We start from the raw sequence: 19,088 nt of genomic DNA on the forward strand, positions 1-19,088 counted from the left end.
TGTATTGTCATGTATGTCAACTGCAATCAATAAAGAAGGATGGTTTTCTGGAGCCGGACTTCACTTTCTTCAATCATTATGAAAATAGCTTGACTGGGGTATTCAATTGTAATTTACCATTTTGCAGTCATTGACATTCTGAATTGGATGATGGCAAGAGTACCTTTCTTACTTAAATGTATAGTGCCAAAAGCTGGCATTGGTTTTAAAGGATAAGTGTTTTTTCAGATTCAGGATAAGTTCTGTAAAGTGGTTTTTCCAAAAATGCATTTCTGAATGTATGATCAATGGGGGTTCGATCATTGGGATTCCCACCAATCATGACAACAGGGGTCTCTGAGTTCCCTGTGTAAATACAACGGTAGTGTGACAGTCACTTCACTTGATGACCATGGGACTAACAGAAGTAGCTGAGGTGTGTACTAGATATCTCCATCAATTCAATAGAGGTGAACAGAGTAATACTCCCCATACGTGCTACCACTCAATACACAGTGGACTTTGGGACCCACATTTTAGAGATGATGCAAGGCCTCTGCAGTTGGATCCACCTACAATCATATATTGTGGATTGGCAATATACATATCTGGTGGGAAATTCCCTATAAAACCAGTGAATAGATACTGTAATATCTATCTCCTCAATCATTATCAAATAATTTAGGCGCATACTATGTTAAAGTTTGAACAGTAAAATAATACTTTCAAATGTTGAGATTAAATCATAACTGTATGGAAAAAAGTGGTATGAAATTCTATTCAGCTAGATCTTTGTTAAAGGGTTATTTTTAAGTTTTCTCTTCAGTAGCTCAAAGCTATCCAGTCTCCTCACTTCCTGGTTTCTGGCAGAGCAGACGCTCCTGCTATAGTAATAGTTGTGGTAAGTAGCACAGTTGTAGTATTAATGGAAATATAAAGCTCAGCACGTGTTCTGCTCTAACACAGTCATATATTAATGGTTTGTTCTGCAGTGTACACAGCTATCACTACATTTATACATAGATATGATAGCAGGGCATTTGAACAAGCACCAAGCTAAGGAAAATGACAGCCATGATTAGGAGACCTTCTCTAAAAGCTGATAATGGTGGGGGCTGGTGGTTTTTCAAGATTTACTTCTGTCTACAGCTTTTCAGGAGCTAAGAGGGATGGTGAGGGAGGAGAGCAGCTACCTGATGTATAGAAATAATATGTTAGGAGTTAACCACTCTCCTGGAATGTAACTAGTGTGCACATTCCACCAGGGTCAAGACAAGCAAAAGTGTCCGAGCTCCATGGAAACAACCTGTACACTATGTAAAAAGCTTTCTCAACAGGAGAATGATAAAAGATAGAAAAAAGCAAGTCAATTGCAAACTTGCTTATTTTTGTGCTATCTAACTAATTAAAGCAATTTAATTACGTGAGAATACCCTTTTAAATTTTTTAAATACAATACAATGGAGTCCTTATTGGCTGTGAATCAGCCATTTCAGTAGCAAATACAAGTCCATCTCAATAAATTAGAATATCATCAAATAGTTAAATTAGTTTTATTTCAGTAATTCAATACAAAAGATGAAACGTTACAAAGTGATTTAAGTGTTTATTTCTGTTAATGTTGATGATTATGGCTTACAGTCAATGAAAACTCAAAAGTCATTATCTCAGAAAATTAGAATAGAGACCAACTAAAATAATGATTTTAATCTCAGAAATGTTGGTGCCTACTGAAAAGTCTGTACAGTAAATGCAGTTAATACTTGGTCGGGGCTCCTTTTGCATGAATTACTGCATCAATGCGGCGTGGCATGGAGGCGATCAGCCTGTGACACTGCTGAGGTGTTATGGAAGCCCAGGTTGCTTTGATAGCAGCCTTCAGCTCATCTGCATTGTTGGGTCTGGTGTCTCTCATCTTCCTCTTGACAATACTTTAGGTCAGTAATAGTACAATAGTACATAGTAGAATAGTAATAGTACAATAATACAATAGTTTAGGTCAGGAGAGTTTGTTGGCCAATCAAGCACAGTGATACTGTGGTTATTAAACCAGGTATTGGTACTTTTGGCAGTGTGGACAGGTGCCACGTCCTGCTGGAAAATGAAATTTCCATCTCCAAAAAGCTTGTCAGCAGAGGGAAACATGAAGTGCTGTGCAATTTCCTGGTAGACGGCTGCAATGACTTTGGTCTTGATAAAACTCTGTGGACCTACACCAGCAGATGACATGGCTCCCTAAACCATCACTGATTGTGGAAACGTCACACTAGACCACAAATGGCTTGGATTGTGGCCTCTTCACTCTTCCTCCAGAATCTGGGACCTAGAGTGCTAAAGAAAATGCAAAATTTACAGTACATTCATCTGAAAACAACGCCTTGGACCACAAACGACAGAGAGAGAGAGAGAGAGACAGAGAGATTTTAAACCAGAAATTAATTTAAACAGTTGAGCATGCTCAGTTGCTAAAAGACGGATCCGTCACTGGAATCCGTCATTTGACGGATTCCGATGGATCCCGCACCCATAGGCTTCCATTAAAAAAACAATGGACATTCTCCGTTGTTTTCCGTCCAACGGTCAGTCATTCCATGACTGATCCGTCGCGCGACGGATGCAACGCAATGCCATCAGTCGCAATCCGTTGTTAATACAACTCTAGGGGGAAAAATGAATCTTACAAAATATTTTGCAGGATACCGTATTTTCTCAAGGCGACGGATTGGGACTGAGGGTAAAAGACGGAAATGTGAAAGTAGCCTAAGACGCTTCTGGCGTTGTCTATTGGTCATGAGTGGCTTGACACAAGGGATGTGACAGTTGTAGCCCATGTCCTGGATACATCTGTGTGTGGTGGAGCTTGAAGCACTGAGTCCAGCAGCAGTCCCCTCCATGTGAATCTCCCCCAAATTTTTGAATAGCCTTTTCTTAACAATCCTATCAAGGCTGCAGTTATCCCGGTTGCTTGTTCACCTTTTTCTACCACACTTTTTCCTTTCACTCAAAGTTCCATCAATTTGCTTGGATACAGCACTCTGTGACACAGCCAGCTGCTTTATAAATTACCTTTTGTGGCTTACCCTCCTTGTGGAGTGTGTCAATGACTGCCTTCTGGACATCCGTCAAGTCAGCAGTCCTCCCCATGATTGTGCAGCCTAAAGAACCAGACTAAGGGACTATTAAAAATGCTTAGGATGCCTTTGCAGGTGTTTTGTGGTAATTATTCTAATTTTCTGAGATAATGACTTTTGGGTTTTTATTGGCTCTAAGCCAATTAACAACATTAACAGAAATAAACACCTGAAATAGATCACTCTGTGTAATGACTCTATATAGTATATGTGTTTCCCTTTTTGTATTGAATTACTGAAATAGATGAACTTTTTGATGATATTCTAATTTATTGAGATGCATTTGTAGGTGGGAAGTTGTACTGAACTGCATGGCCACTCCAAAGCTCTTGTTTACTAATATAATATGCAGTAGCAGTTTCTGCATACCGTGCAATACCTTGTCACCGGGTTTATAGGTCAGCTTCAGCCTCCTTATGGAAACAACGGTAATGGGTGCACTCTGACAAGGAAAGAGAAGATCCAAACTGATGTCTAAGAAGTAAAAATCTGCGGCAGACACCATCTAGGACTCCAAAGTGCTTTATTTCATCATAAAGTGCAGTTAAAAGTAGCGGGGAGAGAGCCGAGTGCAGGCCCCCTTATGGACGACGTCCATTTCGCACTTCCTTGTGCTTCAACAGGTCCTATTGAAGCACAAGGAAGTGTGAAACGGCCGTCGTCCATAAGGGGGCCTGCACCAGTCTCTCTCCCCGCTACTTTTAACTGCACTTTATGATGGAATAAAGCACTTTGGAATACTGGATGGTGTCTGTCGCAGATTTCTACTTCTTGGACATCAGCTCTTGTTTGCTAATCTCTTGTGCACGCTTTGAACAGTCATTTTGTGTCCACAAACTACCTTCTAAGGGGTGCTTCACACACAGCGATCTCACTGCCGAGATCGCTGCTGAGTCACGCTTTTTGTGACGCAGCAGTGACCTCATTAGCGTTCTCGCTGTGTGTGACAATGAGCAGCGATCTGGCCCCTGCTGCGAGATCGCTGCTCGTTACACACAGCCCTGGTTCGTTTTCTTCAAAGGCGCTCTCCCACTGTGACACACAGATCGCTGTGTGTGACAGCGAGAGAGCGACAAATGAAGCGAGCAGGGAGCAGGAGCCGGCGTCTGGCAGCTGAGGTAAGCTTGTAACCAAGGTAAACATCGGGTAACCAAGGTGGTTACCCGATATTTACCTTAGTTACCAGCCTCCGCCGCTCTCACGCTGCCTGTGCTGCCGGCTCCGGCTCTCTGCACATGTAGCTGCTGTACACATCGGGTTAATTAACCCGATGTGTACAGCAGCTAGGAGAGCAAGGAGCCAGCGCTCAGTGTGCCGGCTCCTGCTCCCTGCACACACAGCTAAGCGGTGTGCGCTGGTAACTAATGTAAACATCGGGTAACCATACCCGATGTTTACCTTAGTTACCAGTCTCCGCAGCTTCCAGACGGCGGCTCCGTGTAAGCGCAGCGTCGCTTGCACGTCGCTGCTGGCTGGGGGCTGTTCACTGGTCGCTGGTGAGATCTGCCTGTTTGACAGCTCACCAGCGACCATGTAGCGATGCAGCAGCGATCCTGACCAGGTCAGATCGCTGGTCGGATCGCTGCTGCATCGCTAAGTGTGAAGGTACCCTAAATTCTAGCAAGCCACATAGATCGATAAATGGTAATAAGTATACCCCTAATAAAGTAATCATTCATGCGGTTGGTTTTATGTTGTTTTTGTACAATATATTGCTTTTAATGTATTTGGTGCAATCACCTAGTATAACTGATTACTACAAGATCTAGGTCACTAGGACAAAGGCATTTAGAGAAGTTATCTGCTAGGTGCACTCTCACTGATGTATACGCTGGTGCTACATGCTCATTACATCAAAATGTAGGTTTCCCAGGTTCCGTGCACTGATATTTTTTATTGTTCATTTGCTTCCTAAATGCAATAATGAGCAGCTTTCTACACAGTCTACCCTTATGTTGCTGCAGAGTCTCTAATACCTGCTTGTGGATTTTGCAATGATAAAAAAGGGCTTTTATGACGTGCTGTAATGTTGGATACGTCTTTTCCTACACGGTTATCCTGACCGTGGGATAATTTTCATAGACTTTTTATTGGATAGCACAGTATTTTTCTTTTCATGGAATTTGCACATGGATACTGTGTACAATCATTTATATTACTAAGTTTTGATTGATTTACATCTATTTTTGAGCTGTTTCTAAGTATATAGTTCTACCTCAAAAATGTATTTTTCTCTGCACCAGGCCCATCAAACTTTCTAGAACCTTCATTTATCAGAATTATTTAAATTATTTTTAGACTAGGTACATAGTGAGTTTGAGCCCACTGTCCGCCACATACACTGAGGAGGAATGCAGGAGAAAGGTCCAGCAACGACTTCCAGAATCCGTAAAAAATAAATTTTATTCAATCCATTAAAATACATATAAAAAAACGAAAGACAGGAACGCGTTTCGGAACTATGTCCTTATTCAGAGGAGGAATGCACCTGAAAGTGGCCACAGTGAGGACCAAGTGTATAATAATGTAGGTAAAAGAAATGCTATTCATATACATACCTTGAAGATGAAATCTGGAACGGCACACTTTTGGCCTCCATCTGATGAATGTCAGCCTGTGAGGACGTTGTAGTAAATGTTGTTGTACGGTGTGGCGTGATGGCTAACGCAAAGTGTGTCTGGCAGGCTGCGTTTGCTGGTCTGAAGTCAGATCATCCCATCACTACCTAGGCATTACAGCAGTGAATTAAATTGTGTTTGTCTACAATGATCTCAATCCAAAACAAGTTGTCAACTCTAGATGTTATTAGACATTTCCGACCATCAGTGCTCACAATGCATGACTGATGGTTCCAGACATGGTGTGAAGATTACAGTCTATAAATCCTTACTACAAATCTGAGAGGTCCAGATTTTATACTTATAAGACATAAATGCTGTACACCCATATCAAATTTCCATTTTTGTGGGTTTTTTGGTGGTCTGTTTTTTTAGGCATTGACTGATGATTGGCAAAACTGCTGATCAATGGCTGGTGTCAGTAATCAGCCAACAAATGAGTAAATGCTTGTTTGTCAGCTGATTGCATCTTTCATGCTGGCCTAAAAATCATCACTAGTGATCAGTTTTTGGGTTGAGAAGATAGAAATAGTTAAACGGTGGGGGAGAGTGCACAATGAGAAAGCTGCCATTGCTGTTGCTGTTTGTGTATAAATTATATCTGTATGCATGTTGTCTATTTCCAAAGGCCATTTCACAGAAATGTGGAATTTTTTTCTTACTAATCATCTGTATGCAATCCATGTGTAAATCTGTTCTTTTTACTACAGCAGCTATGAATAGTTTAATAGACCATTAACAGTTTCCCATATTAAGGCTATGAGCGCACTTTGCGTTTTTACCTGCGTTCCCGCAGCGTTTTGAACCGCAGCGTTTTAATGCCAAAAGGCATGTGTTTTGATTTTCAGGCAAAGTCTATGGGGGATTTCTTGTGCGCACTGTGTTTCAAAACGCAGCGTTTAATTTGCATATTTTTGGGCAAAAACTTAGCGTTTAAAGAAGCAGCATGTCAATTGTTTTTGCCATTTGGGCTGTGTTTTGCTAACATTGAAGTCAATGAAAAGTTGCACAACGCAAGCAACATCAAAATTCTAGCGTTTCACATGCTTTTTTGATGCTGAAAACATGCGTTTTGGACCAATTAATTGCATGCGTTTTTGGCAAAATATTAATGGCATGATATGTCCCTTTACACACACACATAGGCCGACAATTATTTTTAAGAAAATCCATAAATAAATGTAATTTTATGCATAATTATTAACACAAACTTATCATTTTAATAAAAAAAAAATCATTTTTTGATTGATAATAATCTTGATATTTCTTATAATATTTTTCCGTTTTTTTCATAGTGTTTGAATGGTTAAACTTTATTTAGAAAAAACACAAAGAACTATATCAAAAAAACACCAAAAAGGAGCCAAGACAAATGATATGTGCACACACAGAATGTGGTGAGCCTTCCTCATAAAGATGGCTGCAGCCAAGGTGCAAGATGCTGATGTCACAGCCACTCAACCTCCTGTTTTTTTTATATAGTTCTTTGTGGTTTTTCTAACTAATTCAGTGTAGGGACTCGCAAGTGTGAGAATCCTTGACGAACGGATTGCGAGCTTACATATTTTGGGCCAAAATATAAACTAATATCTCACTATTTGAGGTATGGCACATTTTATCCATTTTTGCAGGATGTATGTGGACCTTTTGAATTCAGGTGGTTAAATGGTGAGCCTGTCATGTGTTATGTACTCATAGTGCTAACTGACCCACCTGGACCTGGTGTTGTGCGTCATTTATAGGCTATTATTCAGACACTGTGCGTCTCGTGTATCCGTGCGAGATGCACCTATATAGTGCTGTTTAGCCTGCCTGACCTGGGTTTCTGGCGTCATTTATAGGTTACAGTTCAGACACTGTGCATTTCACTCATTATATGATGGGCTCACAGTGCAAGCCTTATTAGTGTGCATGTCTTATGCTAAGCAGCAGCCCCTCCCCTCTAGTGTGGAGGTTGAGTGGCTGTGACATCAGCATCTTGCACCTTGGCTGCAGCCATCTTTATGCGGAAGGCTCACCACATTCTGTGTGTGCACATATCATTTGTCTTGGCTCCTTTTTGGTGTTTTTTTAAACTTTATTTAGTAGTGTCTTTGTATTGAAAACGCATCTGACTTTAAGCAATGAAAAAGCATGTAAATCACGCTAAAACGCATGCGTATTTATCGTGTTTTTGTGGTCAAAAGCAACTTTGGCAAAAACCATTTCTGCCAGAGGATGCATTTAGAACTGCAACTACCTTGACGCAAAGTGCGAAAAATAGCCTAAAGAATTGCAATGTATCCATAAAAATCGGATGATATCCATATGGCATCAGATTTTGTTTGCACAATCATAGACTTGAATGGGATCGCATCCGATTTATGGGGGAAACTAGTGCTGGTTCCGATTTTTTTACACAATGATTTGATCCATGCCAAAAAATGCTCATCTGCACAACTACATTGAATAACATTGGTCCGAGTGCGGTCCTTTTTTTCTTTTTTTTTTTGCATACTCGGACCAAAAATACGGTTGTGTGAAGGAGCCCTAACACTGAGAAATAAATTATTCGTATTTAACCCCTTTACAACATATGATGTAAACTTATGTTGTATGTTATGATTCCTTTCTTTGATGTGGGCTCGCACGCCAAGGCAGCTGATTTAATCAGCCATTATATGCTTCTAACAGCCGCGGCTAGACCAGAGATTTGACCGCAGCTATTAACCAGTTAAATCCTTTTCTCAATCTCTGACAGCGGGACTTAATACGCATTGGTAGGGGGTCGCGTTATTCCGTGCTCACATCAGCGCCGCCCGTGACATCATGATCATGGAGCACCGATGGGATCTGATGACAGCTGAGGGTCAGCTAATGACTAGGATGATTGAATACCTCAATTATTCGGCTTCGTGAATATTCAACGAATAGGTCGCCGCTATGCAAATATTCGATGCGCAATGTAAGTCTATGGTAAGCCTGAATAGTTCCGAATAGTTGTTATTCGGGTTTCAAATAGACTTACATTGCGCATCGAATATTCGCGAATAGTCGAATAGCGGTGACCTATTGGGAAAATATTCGTGAATCCAGATATTTGAGGTATTCGATCATCCCTACTAATGACCTCTGTGTCTGTCATTATGATCCTCTCGTGAACGCCGGCTGCAAGCCAGCATTCATAGGACATCATGATTTCTGCTATACAGAGCAGTGCTGATACATAGCACAAGCAACTTTAAGTCCCCGAAGAAAACTAGTAAATAGAATGGAAAGTGAAAAAAAAAGTTTCAAAAAGTTTGAAAATATACAAAAATTATAAAAGTTCAGATCCCCCTTTTGCCCTATTGAAAATAAAGCAATAAAAAATACACATATTTGGTATCACTGTATTCAGAAATGTCAATCTATCAAAATATAAATTAAATTAATCCGATAACAGCATAACAAAAAAAAGTTAAAAACACTAGAATTACGTTTCTTTTGTCTCCGCAAAATTGCAATAAAATACAAAAAACATTGTATCTACCCAAAAATGGTATCAGTAAAAACATCAGCTCAGGGTGCAAAAAATAAGCCTTCACCCAGCCCCAGATCCTGAAAAATAAAAGTTACGGGTCTCAGATCATGGCAACAACAGCAAAAATATCTTTTTCTTTACATTTTCACATTTTGTTTAACGACTTAGTTAAAAATATACATGTTTGGTATCTACGTAGTTGTTTGGGCCCGGAGAATCATATTACCAGGTCAGTTTTACCATATTATGAACATGGTAGATATAAAAACAAAAACAATTATGGAATTGCACTTTTCTTGCAATTTCACCGCAGTTGGAATTTTTTCCCATTTTCCAGTATATTATATAGTAAAATGAATGGTGTCATTTAAAAATACGATTTGCCCTGCAAGAAACAAACCCCCATAGGGCTATATTAATGGAAATATAAAAATTTCCATGACTGGAAGTGGTTAATTGTGATTTTATTTTTGTTTGATGAATGAAAGGTTGTATTTTATCAAATATTTTATTGCCTAGATTTTTCTTTGTATTAGATGTTACAATAATATATTAAATATTACTGTTTTTGTTATGTATGTATATATATATTTTTTTTATTTGTCTTTAAAATGTGTTTTTTTTTTCTGTGAGTGAACCCCTAGTAGAAAGATAAAGCTATGAAAAGTACTAGCAAGGCTCCAGTGTGATTCACATATAATGCATGTGTCTTTCTACAAGTCTGGGTAAATCCTGGATTGACCCTGTTTGGGCATTATTTAAATTGGTTCCTTTTTGGCTCACAAGACTCATTTGATTACAGTGCCATGCTTTAGCTCATTGGAAACACGCCATTCATTAGGAAAAATGTGCTGCAAAATGTACTAGAATATAGAAGGTGCCGAAATGATGGCCTGGAAAATGAATCACAAGAAATATATTGTTGCTTCTACAGTTATTATTACAATATTCTTACATTTTCAGTATTAAAAGTATTATTTACCTAACTAGATATGTTTTTCCTGCAGTGTCTGGGAAATCAGTGGACAGCAGGGTGGTGGTCTCTCTGTACTGAGGACTTTTCGTCTCATGAGGGTCCTGAAGCTAGTACGCTTTATGCCAGCACTGCAGCGCCAGCTTGTAGTATTAATGAAGACCATGGACAATGTTGCCACATTCTGCATGCTGCTGATGCTATTTATCTTTATATTCAGGTTGGAATTATTAATAATTATTTTTTTTTATTTTTATTATTGTAGAACATGGGGTCCAAAATCAAGATGGTTGTACTTGGCATTGCAAATTAAATCTCAACTAGTGATCACTAGTGAGCACTGCACTGCTTGGTCGCTCGGTACTCCTAACGAATACTGATGAGTGAGCACTACCATGAATGTCTGGTACTCATAATGATTAGTGATGAGTGAGCACTATTATGCTCGGGTGCTTGGTACTCATAACGAATAGTGATGAACGAGCACTACCATGCTCGGGTGCTCAGTACTCATAACGCATAGTGATGAGCGAGCACTACCATGCTCGGGTGCTCAGTACTCGTAACGATTAGTGATGAGTGAGCACTACCATACTCGGGTGCTCCATACTCATAACGAATATTGATGAGCGAGCACTACCATGCTCAGGTGCTCGGTATTCATAAGCGATGCCCAGAGGGGCTTGACTGTCTTGAATGTACCGAGAATAATGGAAGTCAATGGAGAACTCAAGCATTTTACCAGAAGATCTTCTCATGCTCTAGTTCCTCATTGACATTGATAGATAAATAGAGGAATGAATGAATGAATAAATGAATGAATGAATGAATGGAGGGCTAGATAGACGGATAGCTAGAGGGATAGATAGATAGATAATAGATGAGAAAGACATATAATGTCCCACTCCCTAGCATTTTGTAATCTTGCACCCTTTAGTGCCTTTCATGTGGCACTAAAGGGTGCTTAGCCTTGTATTTAGCCAAAAATAAATAATTTAAAAAAACGACGGGGGGTCCCCCCTACTTTTTGTAGCCAGCTCGGGTAAAGCAGACAGCTGCAGCCTGCAGACCACAGCTGGCAGCTTCACCTTGGCTGGTAATCCAAAACAGACAGCACCCCACACTGTTATTTTAAATTAAGTAAATAATTTAAAACAAAAACGTGGGGTCCCCCCAAATTGGATCACCAGCCAGGGTAAAGCGGACAGCTGTGGTCTGGTATTCTCAGACTAGGGAGGTCTGCAGTTCTTGGACCCTCCTCAGACTAAGAATAGCAGTCCGCAGCAGCCTCAGAAATGACGCATTCAGTAGATGTGCCAATCCTGATGCTTTTCCCCAGCTCATACCGATGCCCTGGTGCGGTGGCAAACGGGGTAATATACCGTATGGGTTTGATACCAGATGTGTAATGTCACCTGACATCAAGCCCTGGGGTTACTGATGTCATGGCGTCTATCAGATATCAGATCAGTAACCCAGTTAGTAATTAACAAAAAATAGACAACAAACAAATTTTTATTTGAAAAAATACTCCCCAACACATTCCCTCTTTCCCCAATTTATTGAAAAGATAAAACAAATCCGGGTCCGGCGTAATCCAATAAGGGGGTTCCACGACGATACATACTCACTGTCCCAGTCAATGAAGAACAGAATGTTCCCCATTGGCTGGGAGAGCAGTGCAGTGACCTGAGCTAACATCATGAGGTCAGCCCAGGTCACTACAGGGCATGACCAGCACTGACTTCAGGAGATTAGCGAGGTACATTACCTGCAGTGATGGAAGCCTCTGCACTCCTGACGTCAACAGTGGTGACTGAGTTCAATGACTGCCGCGTTCTCAGATCACCTCTTGCGAGCGGTCCGTGACGTCACTGCTAGTCACAGTCTCGCTCGTGAGAGGAGATGTCAGAACGCGGCGGTCAGTGACGAGCGCTGACGTCAGGAGTGCAGGAGTTCATCACCGCAGGTAATGAACTTTACTAACCTCCTGACGGCAGTGCTCATCATCCCCGTGACTGCTCGCATTGCAGTGCAGGCATATGCTGACACATTGCAGTGTCGGCATATGCTGACATTGTAGTGCGGGGATATGCGGACACATTGCAGTGCTGGCATATGCTGACACACTGCAGTCAGTGCGGGTATATGCGAACACACTGCAGTGCGCGGGGCTGGTAGGGAGCGGGACACAGACTGCACGAGCACCCGACAGAGGTCACACGGAAGTGCTTCCATGCGGCTTCCGGGAATTTTGCAGGCCCATTGACTTGTATTGAGTCACGGTCCGTTTTTATGGAACAGAATAGGACATGTTCAATAATAACAGAACGGACATACGGCATCCGATGTGTTTTTTTGTAGGATCGAATGCACACGGGAGTGGTACCGTGTACCATCCAATCCTACACAAAAGACATTGAAAAGATGGTCCTGTCCGTGGGTCCACAAAAGAACAGGAACTGAACAGGACAAACGGAATAGTCATGTGAATGAGCCCTTAGGGTTCCCTACACGGATACTAGGTATCCGGTACAGACGCTAAACTTAACAGTTCGGGTTTGCCCATCACTAATTGTAAGTACTCAGTGCCATATAATATGATGATTGACAAATGTTAAGAGGATAAAAACGTTGCTGGAAATGCCTCTTTTACATCAACTACAGCATTCACTGTTACAATCTTTGTAAGGCTAAAGGCCGCCTTACAAGCTGCGATATCGGTACCGATATCGCTAGCGTGCGTACCCGCCCCCATCGGTTGTGCGACACGGACAAATCGCTGCCCGTGGCGCACAACATCGCTCAGACCCGTCACACTACTTACCTGCCTAGCGACGTCGCTGTGACCTGCAAACCGCCTCCTTTCTAAGGGGGCGGTTCGTTCGGCGTCACAGCGACGTCACTAAGCGACCACCCAATAGAAGTGGAGGGGCGGAGATGAGCGGGACGTAACATCCCACCCACCTCCTTCCTTCCTCATTGCCGGCGGCCGCAAGTAAGGTGAGGTTCCTCGTCCCTGCGGTGTCACACATAGCAATGTGTGCTGCCGCAGGAGTGAGGAACTACATCGTACACGCAGCAGCAGCGATAGTCGAGAATAGGGGGGCATGTCACCGATGAGCGATTTTGAACATTTTTGCGACGATTCAAAATCGCTCATAGGTGTCACACGCAACGACATCGCTAAAGCGGCCGGATGTGCGTCACAACGAGATCGCTTGAGTGATGTTGCAGCGTGTAAAGCGGCCTTAAGTTCATATGCTCTATACTATCTGACTATTGAGTGTTACGGGGGGCTGTCTGATAATAAAACTTAAAGGAATGTCAGACAGTCAGGGTCCACCATGCAAAGACTCTGCTGCAGACTATGGCAGAGGATAAGGGGTATATAAGTGTGCCACTGTAAAAAATAAAATAGCACAAGTGCAGAGTGCAATACCTCTGTTAAACTCACAGAGGAATATAATTAGAAAATAAAGCAATTCCTCCCTTACTTGGAGGGTGTGTGGAATGGTCTCTGTTAAAGATCACAGAGACAAAAGCAGTGAGTGTGAAATGGCACCTACCTAGGTCCGTTCCTCTAGTGGTGCCAGGAGACGGACAGCAGCGTAAGCTGCACAAAGCTCCTACCTGCGTTCGCTCCACTAGTGTGCGAGGACACGAACCACTAGATATGGCACCTGCCTAGGTCCGCTCTTCTAGTGGTGCAAAAGAGACGGACAGCAGCGTAAGCCGCACAAAGCTCCAACCTGCGTTCGCTCCACTAGTGTGCGAGGACACGAACCACTAGATTTGGCACCTGCCTAGGTCCGCTCTTCTAGTGGTGCAAAAGAGACGGACAGCAGCATAAGCCGCACAAAGCTCCTACCTCTGTTCGCTCCCCTAGTGTGCGAGGATACGAACAACTGCCAGACGCAGTATAAGGAATGTTACCCTAGCGGCAACGTCCACCTACGAGTAGAATTACAAGGCCCAGCTGGACCATGTGCCTCAGGCACCTGCCTATGTCCGCTCCAATAAGAGGTAAGGATACGGACTGCAGCCGAAGCTGTAAGGTATAAGATCGCTACCCTGCCGGTAGCGCTCACCTAACATAGACAGAGAGATGCCTAGAGGGACGTGCACAGGGCGTCTACCCTCATGCATGAACCAAGAGGACTGAGCGCCGGGCGGCGTGCGTTAGGGTCTTATATAGACTCTGTGCCTCATCCAAGATGGAGGACACCAGAGCCAATCCACTGCCAGAATGACAGCAATGACGTCACGCTGGCCTATCACCGAGCAAAGCGTCACAAGCACATGACCAGCGACCAATCGGCATAGAAGGTGTCAGAGACATGTGACCACGTGTCACAAGCACATGACCAGTTGCCAATCAGCTTAGAAGGTGTCAGAGACATGTGACCTCGTGTCAGCGATGATGTCACCCGCACATGTGCAATGGCTCCAAGATAGGACTTAGTCTCCAGCGCTTGCACATGTGCAGTGGCAAGAAATCCGGACATAGTCTCCAGAGCCACAGCAACCGTAACATTGAGTCTATAGTCATTCGTTAGAACAGATCTGTTGGGAAACTAATGATCTGTTTTTTTAACATGGGAGTCTATTGACAATGGATCAGTTAACAGATTGCTATTTAGCCATCCATTCTACTTGCATTTGTAACAGGTCCATTGTTTTCCTAATGGATCCGTTACAAGTGGATGATAAGTATCAATACATTAACGGATCTGTTGTCCATAGACTCCACATATTAAAAATGGATCCATCTGACATCTGTTATTCACCAATGGACAAAAAAGTTGCAAATGGACCTGTAACGGATCCATGATAACAGATGACTACAGGACATGAACGGAGCCTTAAGGCCGCTTTACACGCTGCGACATGGGTAGCCGATGCTAGCGATGTCGAGCGCAATAGCACCCGCCCCCGTCGTATGGCCGATATGTGGTGATTGCTGCCGTAGCGAACATTATCGCTACGGCAGCGTCACACGCACATACCTGCCCTGCGACTTCGCTGTAACCGGCGAACCGCCTCCTTTCTAAGGGGGCAGTTCGTTTAGCATCACAGCGACGTCACAGCAGCGTCACTAAGCGGCCGCCCAATCAAAGCGGAGTGGCGGAGATGAGCGGCCGGAACATCCCGCCCACCTCCTTCCTTCCCCATTGCGGGCGGGACGCAGGTAAAGAGAGGTTCCTCGTTCCTGCGGTGTCACACAGAGCGTTGTGTGCTGCCGCAGAAACGAGGAACAACATCGTTACTGCAGCAGCAACAATAATTGGGAAGAGGGGGGCATGTCACCGATTAGCAATTTTGCACGTTTTTGCAATGATTCAAAATCGCTAATAGGTGTCACACGCAACAACATCGCTAAAGCGGACCGATGTGCGTTACAAATTCCGTGACCCTAACGACATCGCTTTAGCGATTTCGTAAAGTGTAAAGCCACCTTTACGCTTAATGTTGATTATAACATGTAAAAATTAATTCCTGTGAAAGGATTTATTTTTTTCAAATTCATCACAATAGATGACGATTATGTTATGTTTTCGTCTAATAGTTTTGATTTTTATATATTTGCCAGCATTTTAGGGATGCATCTTTTTGGCTGCAAATTTGCATCAGAAAAGGATGGAGACACTCTTCCAGACAGAAAGAATTTCGACTCTCTGCTTTGGGCGACAGTAACTGTATTCCAGGTATTGTATGATTGCTATGTACAAAAATAAAAACAATGCATTATTATACTTCATATGATTTTAATTATCTGATTGATCAATTTAGATTTTAACACAAGAAGACTGGAATAAAGTTCTTTACAATGGAATGGCCTCAACATCCTCATGGGCAGCACTTTATTTTATTGCACTGATGACATTTGGAAACTATGTCCTATTTAACCTGTTGGTGGCTATTCTTGTGGAAGGGTTTCAGACCGAGGTAAGACTTATGTCAGTTTGTCATTTATTTGTATTTTAAAGCACCACTCCAGCATCACTGCTGGACAGGGGCTTTAAATTTAAGTCCCCTTTCCCCTGTCTTATACTCGCCCTCCGGCTTCTTCATCTATTATAAGCATCAATCCCATTGGTCTTCTCCAGTTTGTGACTTGCTGGCTTCTCCAGTATTTCATGGAGAACATCGAAGGTTACAACTCAATGCAAGTCTATGAGAGCCTCATTGAGAACTCGTAATGTAACTTTTGACTTCTGGGCAGTCAGAAGTTATAGTCACTTGTTAGTGTTATTCTGTCTCTTCCTCATAGCAATGAATCCAACCGCTCTAATTATCAGTCCCTTAGATAACTGTATGGTTTTACTCACTCTACGGCTTCCACAGATAGCTCAACTCAGCACAACGATGACTTGTAGGAAGACATGTCTCTTCAGCAATGGTTTCCCTAGACTAAACTGAAGGAGAAGGGAGGAGCATTCTATACAGAAGCCAACTAAGGGAGGTACATAGGGACAAACTTCATACAGTCTAATCTACCTAGTAACAATAAAGGAATTTCCTGATAGGAGGAAAAATATGCAATGCAAGAATTATATACAACAGGTTGTTCCCATTCATGGGACACAACACTCCCCGTCTGAAATCAAATGATTTCACAAGTCCTTCTACGATGTAAGGAGTAGATCCTGTCCCTCGATGTCACGAAATCTGTAACGAGATAAGAGACAACACAAAAAATGCAACGTAATGCACTGAATTCAAGTCCATGCTTGTTGATGACGCATTGTCCTTGCGCAAAAAATGAAAAAGTAGAAAAATGTTAAACATGAATTCAAGTTCAACAAACCCATCTTCAGATTGGGGAAGCCGCAAACATGCCAACTCTTCCTCCAACCCAATAATCCAACGGTAAAGTTTTAATCCAAAGGAAAAGTTCAAGGTTCAATTGGACACGGACAGTTGTGTCTCCATACAGCAGGGGTAAGGAAAGGTACGCTCCCCGCCGTGGCAGTGTCCAACGACAAAGTTAGTTCATGTAACGTCCTCCTTTGGTAAAAGTAGCACGAGTTCGGTGACTGGACGAATCACACACATGCGCCAGCCGTGGCACGTTGAAGACTTGTAGTTGGTGAAACAGTGAGCGACGTGAATAAGACGAGCTACGGCTCGTACCGCAGATGACCAACTTGTGAAGCACTTGAAGCGATGAGGTCTCAACTTCTGTTTTGATGGTACTGAAGTGTAGCGAGCGGAGACGACCGGGCTCATTTCCTTGTCAGATTCTGGTTCCACCAGCTCGTACATGTTGCCGGCGTAGTTATCGCAGGTCTCCTCGTATAAGATACTTGGAGGTGTCGGCCACATGTTGTCGCCAAGTTTGGATGCAGCAGTGAGTCTCGTTCCTCGGTCGGCTGGGTTTTGTTCGGTGGGAATGTGGTGCCACTGTTCAGCATGATCTCTGTTGAGGATATTTTGCGTAATCTCGACAAAGCATTTCTCCATCTCTGGTTGTCTTTCCAAAGTGCGTTTTAGAGAGGAGGACCTTGCGGTTGCTTGCTGGGAGTTGTTTGGCAACCTTGGCCTTGGAGACCGAAAGGGTAATGGGGTTACCCAACTGTTAGAGTCATTTTGAGAGAACTCTTTATCCATAATCTTTATGAATACTTTGTCTTCTCTCATCGGAGCCAATTTCTTGTCTTCATTTGTAGACTCGAACTGTCAGGTTTCCGGGTTTTCCAGTTCTCTTTTGAAAGAGCTTGCCCTCAGTTAACATGGAGTTTAATGTTCTGTTGCCCTACTTCCTGTCCAGCTGCTTAAAAGGCCGCCTCTAAGCCCAGTCCAGTGCCTGAGTATACTGCTTGCTGTGTGCTCCTGCTTTGCTGCTTCTACTTCCTGATTGCCTTTTGGATCTTCCTGAAAGACTACCGACCGACTCTGGACCATACCCGGTTTCTTCAAGCTGTGCCCGGACTCCGTCTGCCGTCTTTGATCAGCACGTCTGCCCGGTTCCTTCTGGTTCGTAACCACTCTGGACTATCATTCCGTACGGACACTCCTGGACTTTCACCACTTGCCCCTTGTGTCCCGGCTGCTGCGCATTTAGGCCTTCCGGGGTGATTGCCGGACAGTCCCTGTATAGGGGTTCGCTCTGGTGGTCTCCCTGGGGGAGTCCGGTGCGTGGCCCCGGGAATCCCCTTCGCTCCGTTTCGGGAAGGTATTTCGTGTGTGTGTTCTACTGTGTTTGTTCCGTTGTGTATCTACCGTGGTTACATGTTATAAACATCTTGTACCAAGAACTCGTCTCTGGTGGTCATTGCCCTAACGCTATCGAAATCCTCAGAACATACAATAGTATTACACGAACGTTGTTGACCCGAAGTCGTCATCCCAGAGATATGCGTCCGCGCAGTCGGGACGCTGCTGTCGCCACCTGGTGTCACTCAGCCTCTCTTTCACCCCGTAGTGATGCGGACATGGTTGAAAGTGAGTGCCGCGACCGTTTGGGAGGATGTGCGTCTTGTAGGAGGAGATCGCGTCAGGACTCTTCACTTTGCCTACGCAGACGTTTCCTATGATCACCCAGCCTAAGTCGTAGCACTGAGCAAATGGCGCGTCGTGTGGTCCGTTGATTTGTTGGCGTACTTTGTGTAGCCGGAGGATGTCCCTTCCAATCAGAATCAGGATTTTTGCACTATGATCAAGAGGGGGGATCTTGCTGGCGATAGTTCTCAGGTGAGGGTGGTGAAGAGCTGCCTCTGGCGTTGGAATCTCTTCCCGGTTAGCCGGTATCTGGTTGCACTCGACGAGTGTCGGTAGAGGTATCTCTACGGTATTTTCCAGAGATGTTACCACGAGACCACTGGCTCTTCTTCCGCAAGCTTCTGAGATGCCGCTGCAAGTGCCTAGTGTGTAAGGGTAGG

General features: G+C 43.3%; 1 protein-coding gene across 6 annotated transcripts in view; it reads left to right on the forward strand.

Annotated features, from left to right (window-relative positions):
• CACNA1G (calcium voltage-gated channel subunit alpha1 G) overlaps nucleotides 1-19,088 on the forward strand; it is a 561,987-nt gene that overhangs the window by 330,313 nt on the left and 212,586 nt on the right. For all 6 annotated transcript variants that reach the window (XM_075349676.1, XM_075349674.1, XM_075349672.1 and 3 more), the window contains exons 10-12: nucleotides 10,238-10,423; nucleotides 15,797-15,911; nucleotides 15,997-16,152. In XM_075349676.1, the coding sequence (XP_075205791.1) occupies nucleotides 10,238-10,423; nucleotides 15,797-15,911; nucleotides 15,997-16,152 (457 nt within the window). The remainder of the gene's footprint in view (nucleotides 1-10,237; nucleotides 10,424-15,796; nucleotides 15,912-15,996; nucleotides 16,153-19,088) is intronic.

Source organism: Anomaloglossus baeobatrachus, chromosome 5, assembly GCF_048569485.1.
Source record: "Anomaloglossus baeobatrachus isolate aAnoBae1 chromosome 5, aAnoBae1.hap1, whole genome shotgun sequence".
Taxonomy (NCBI): domain Eukaryota; kingdom Metazoa; phylum Chordata; class Amphibia; order Anura; family Aromobatidae; genus Anomaloglossus; species Anomaloglossus baeobatrachus.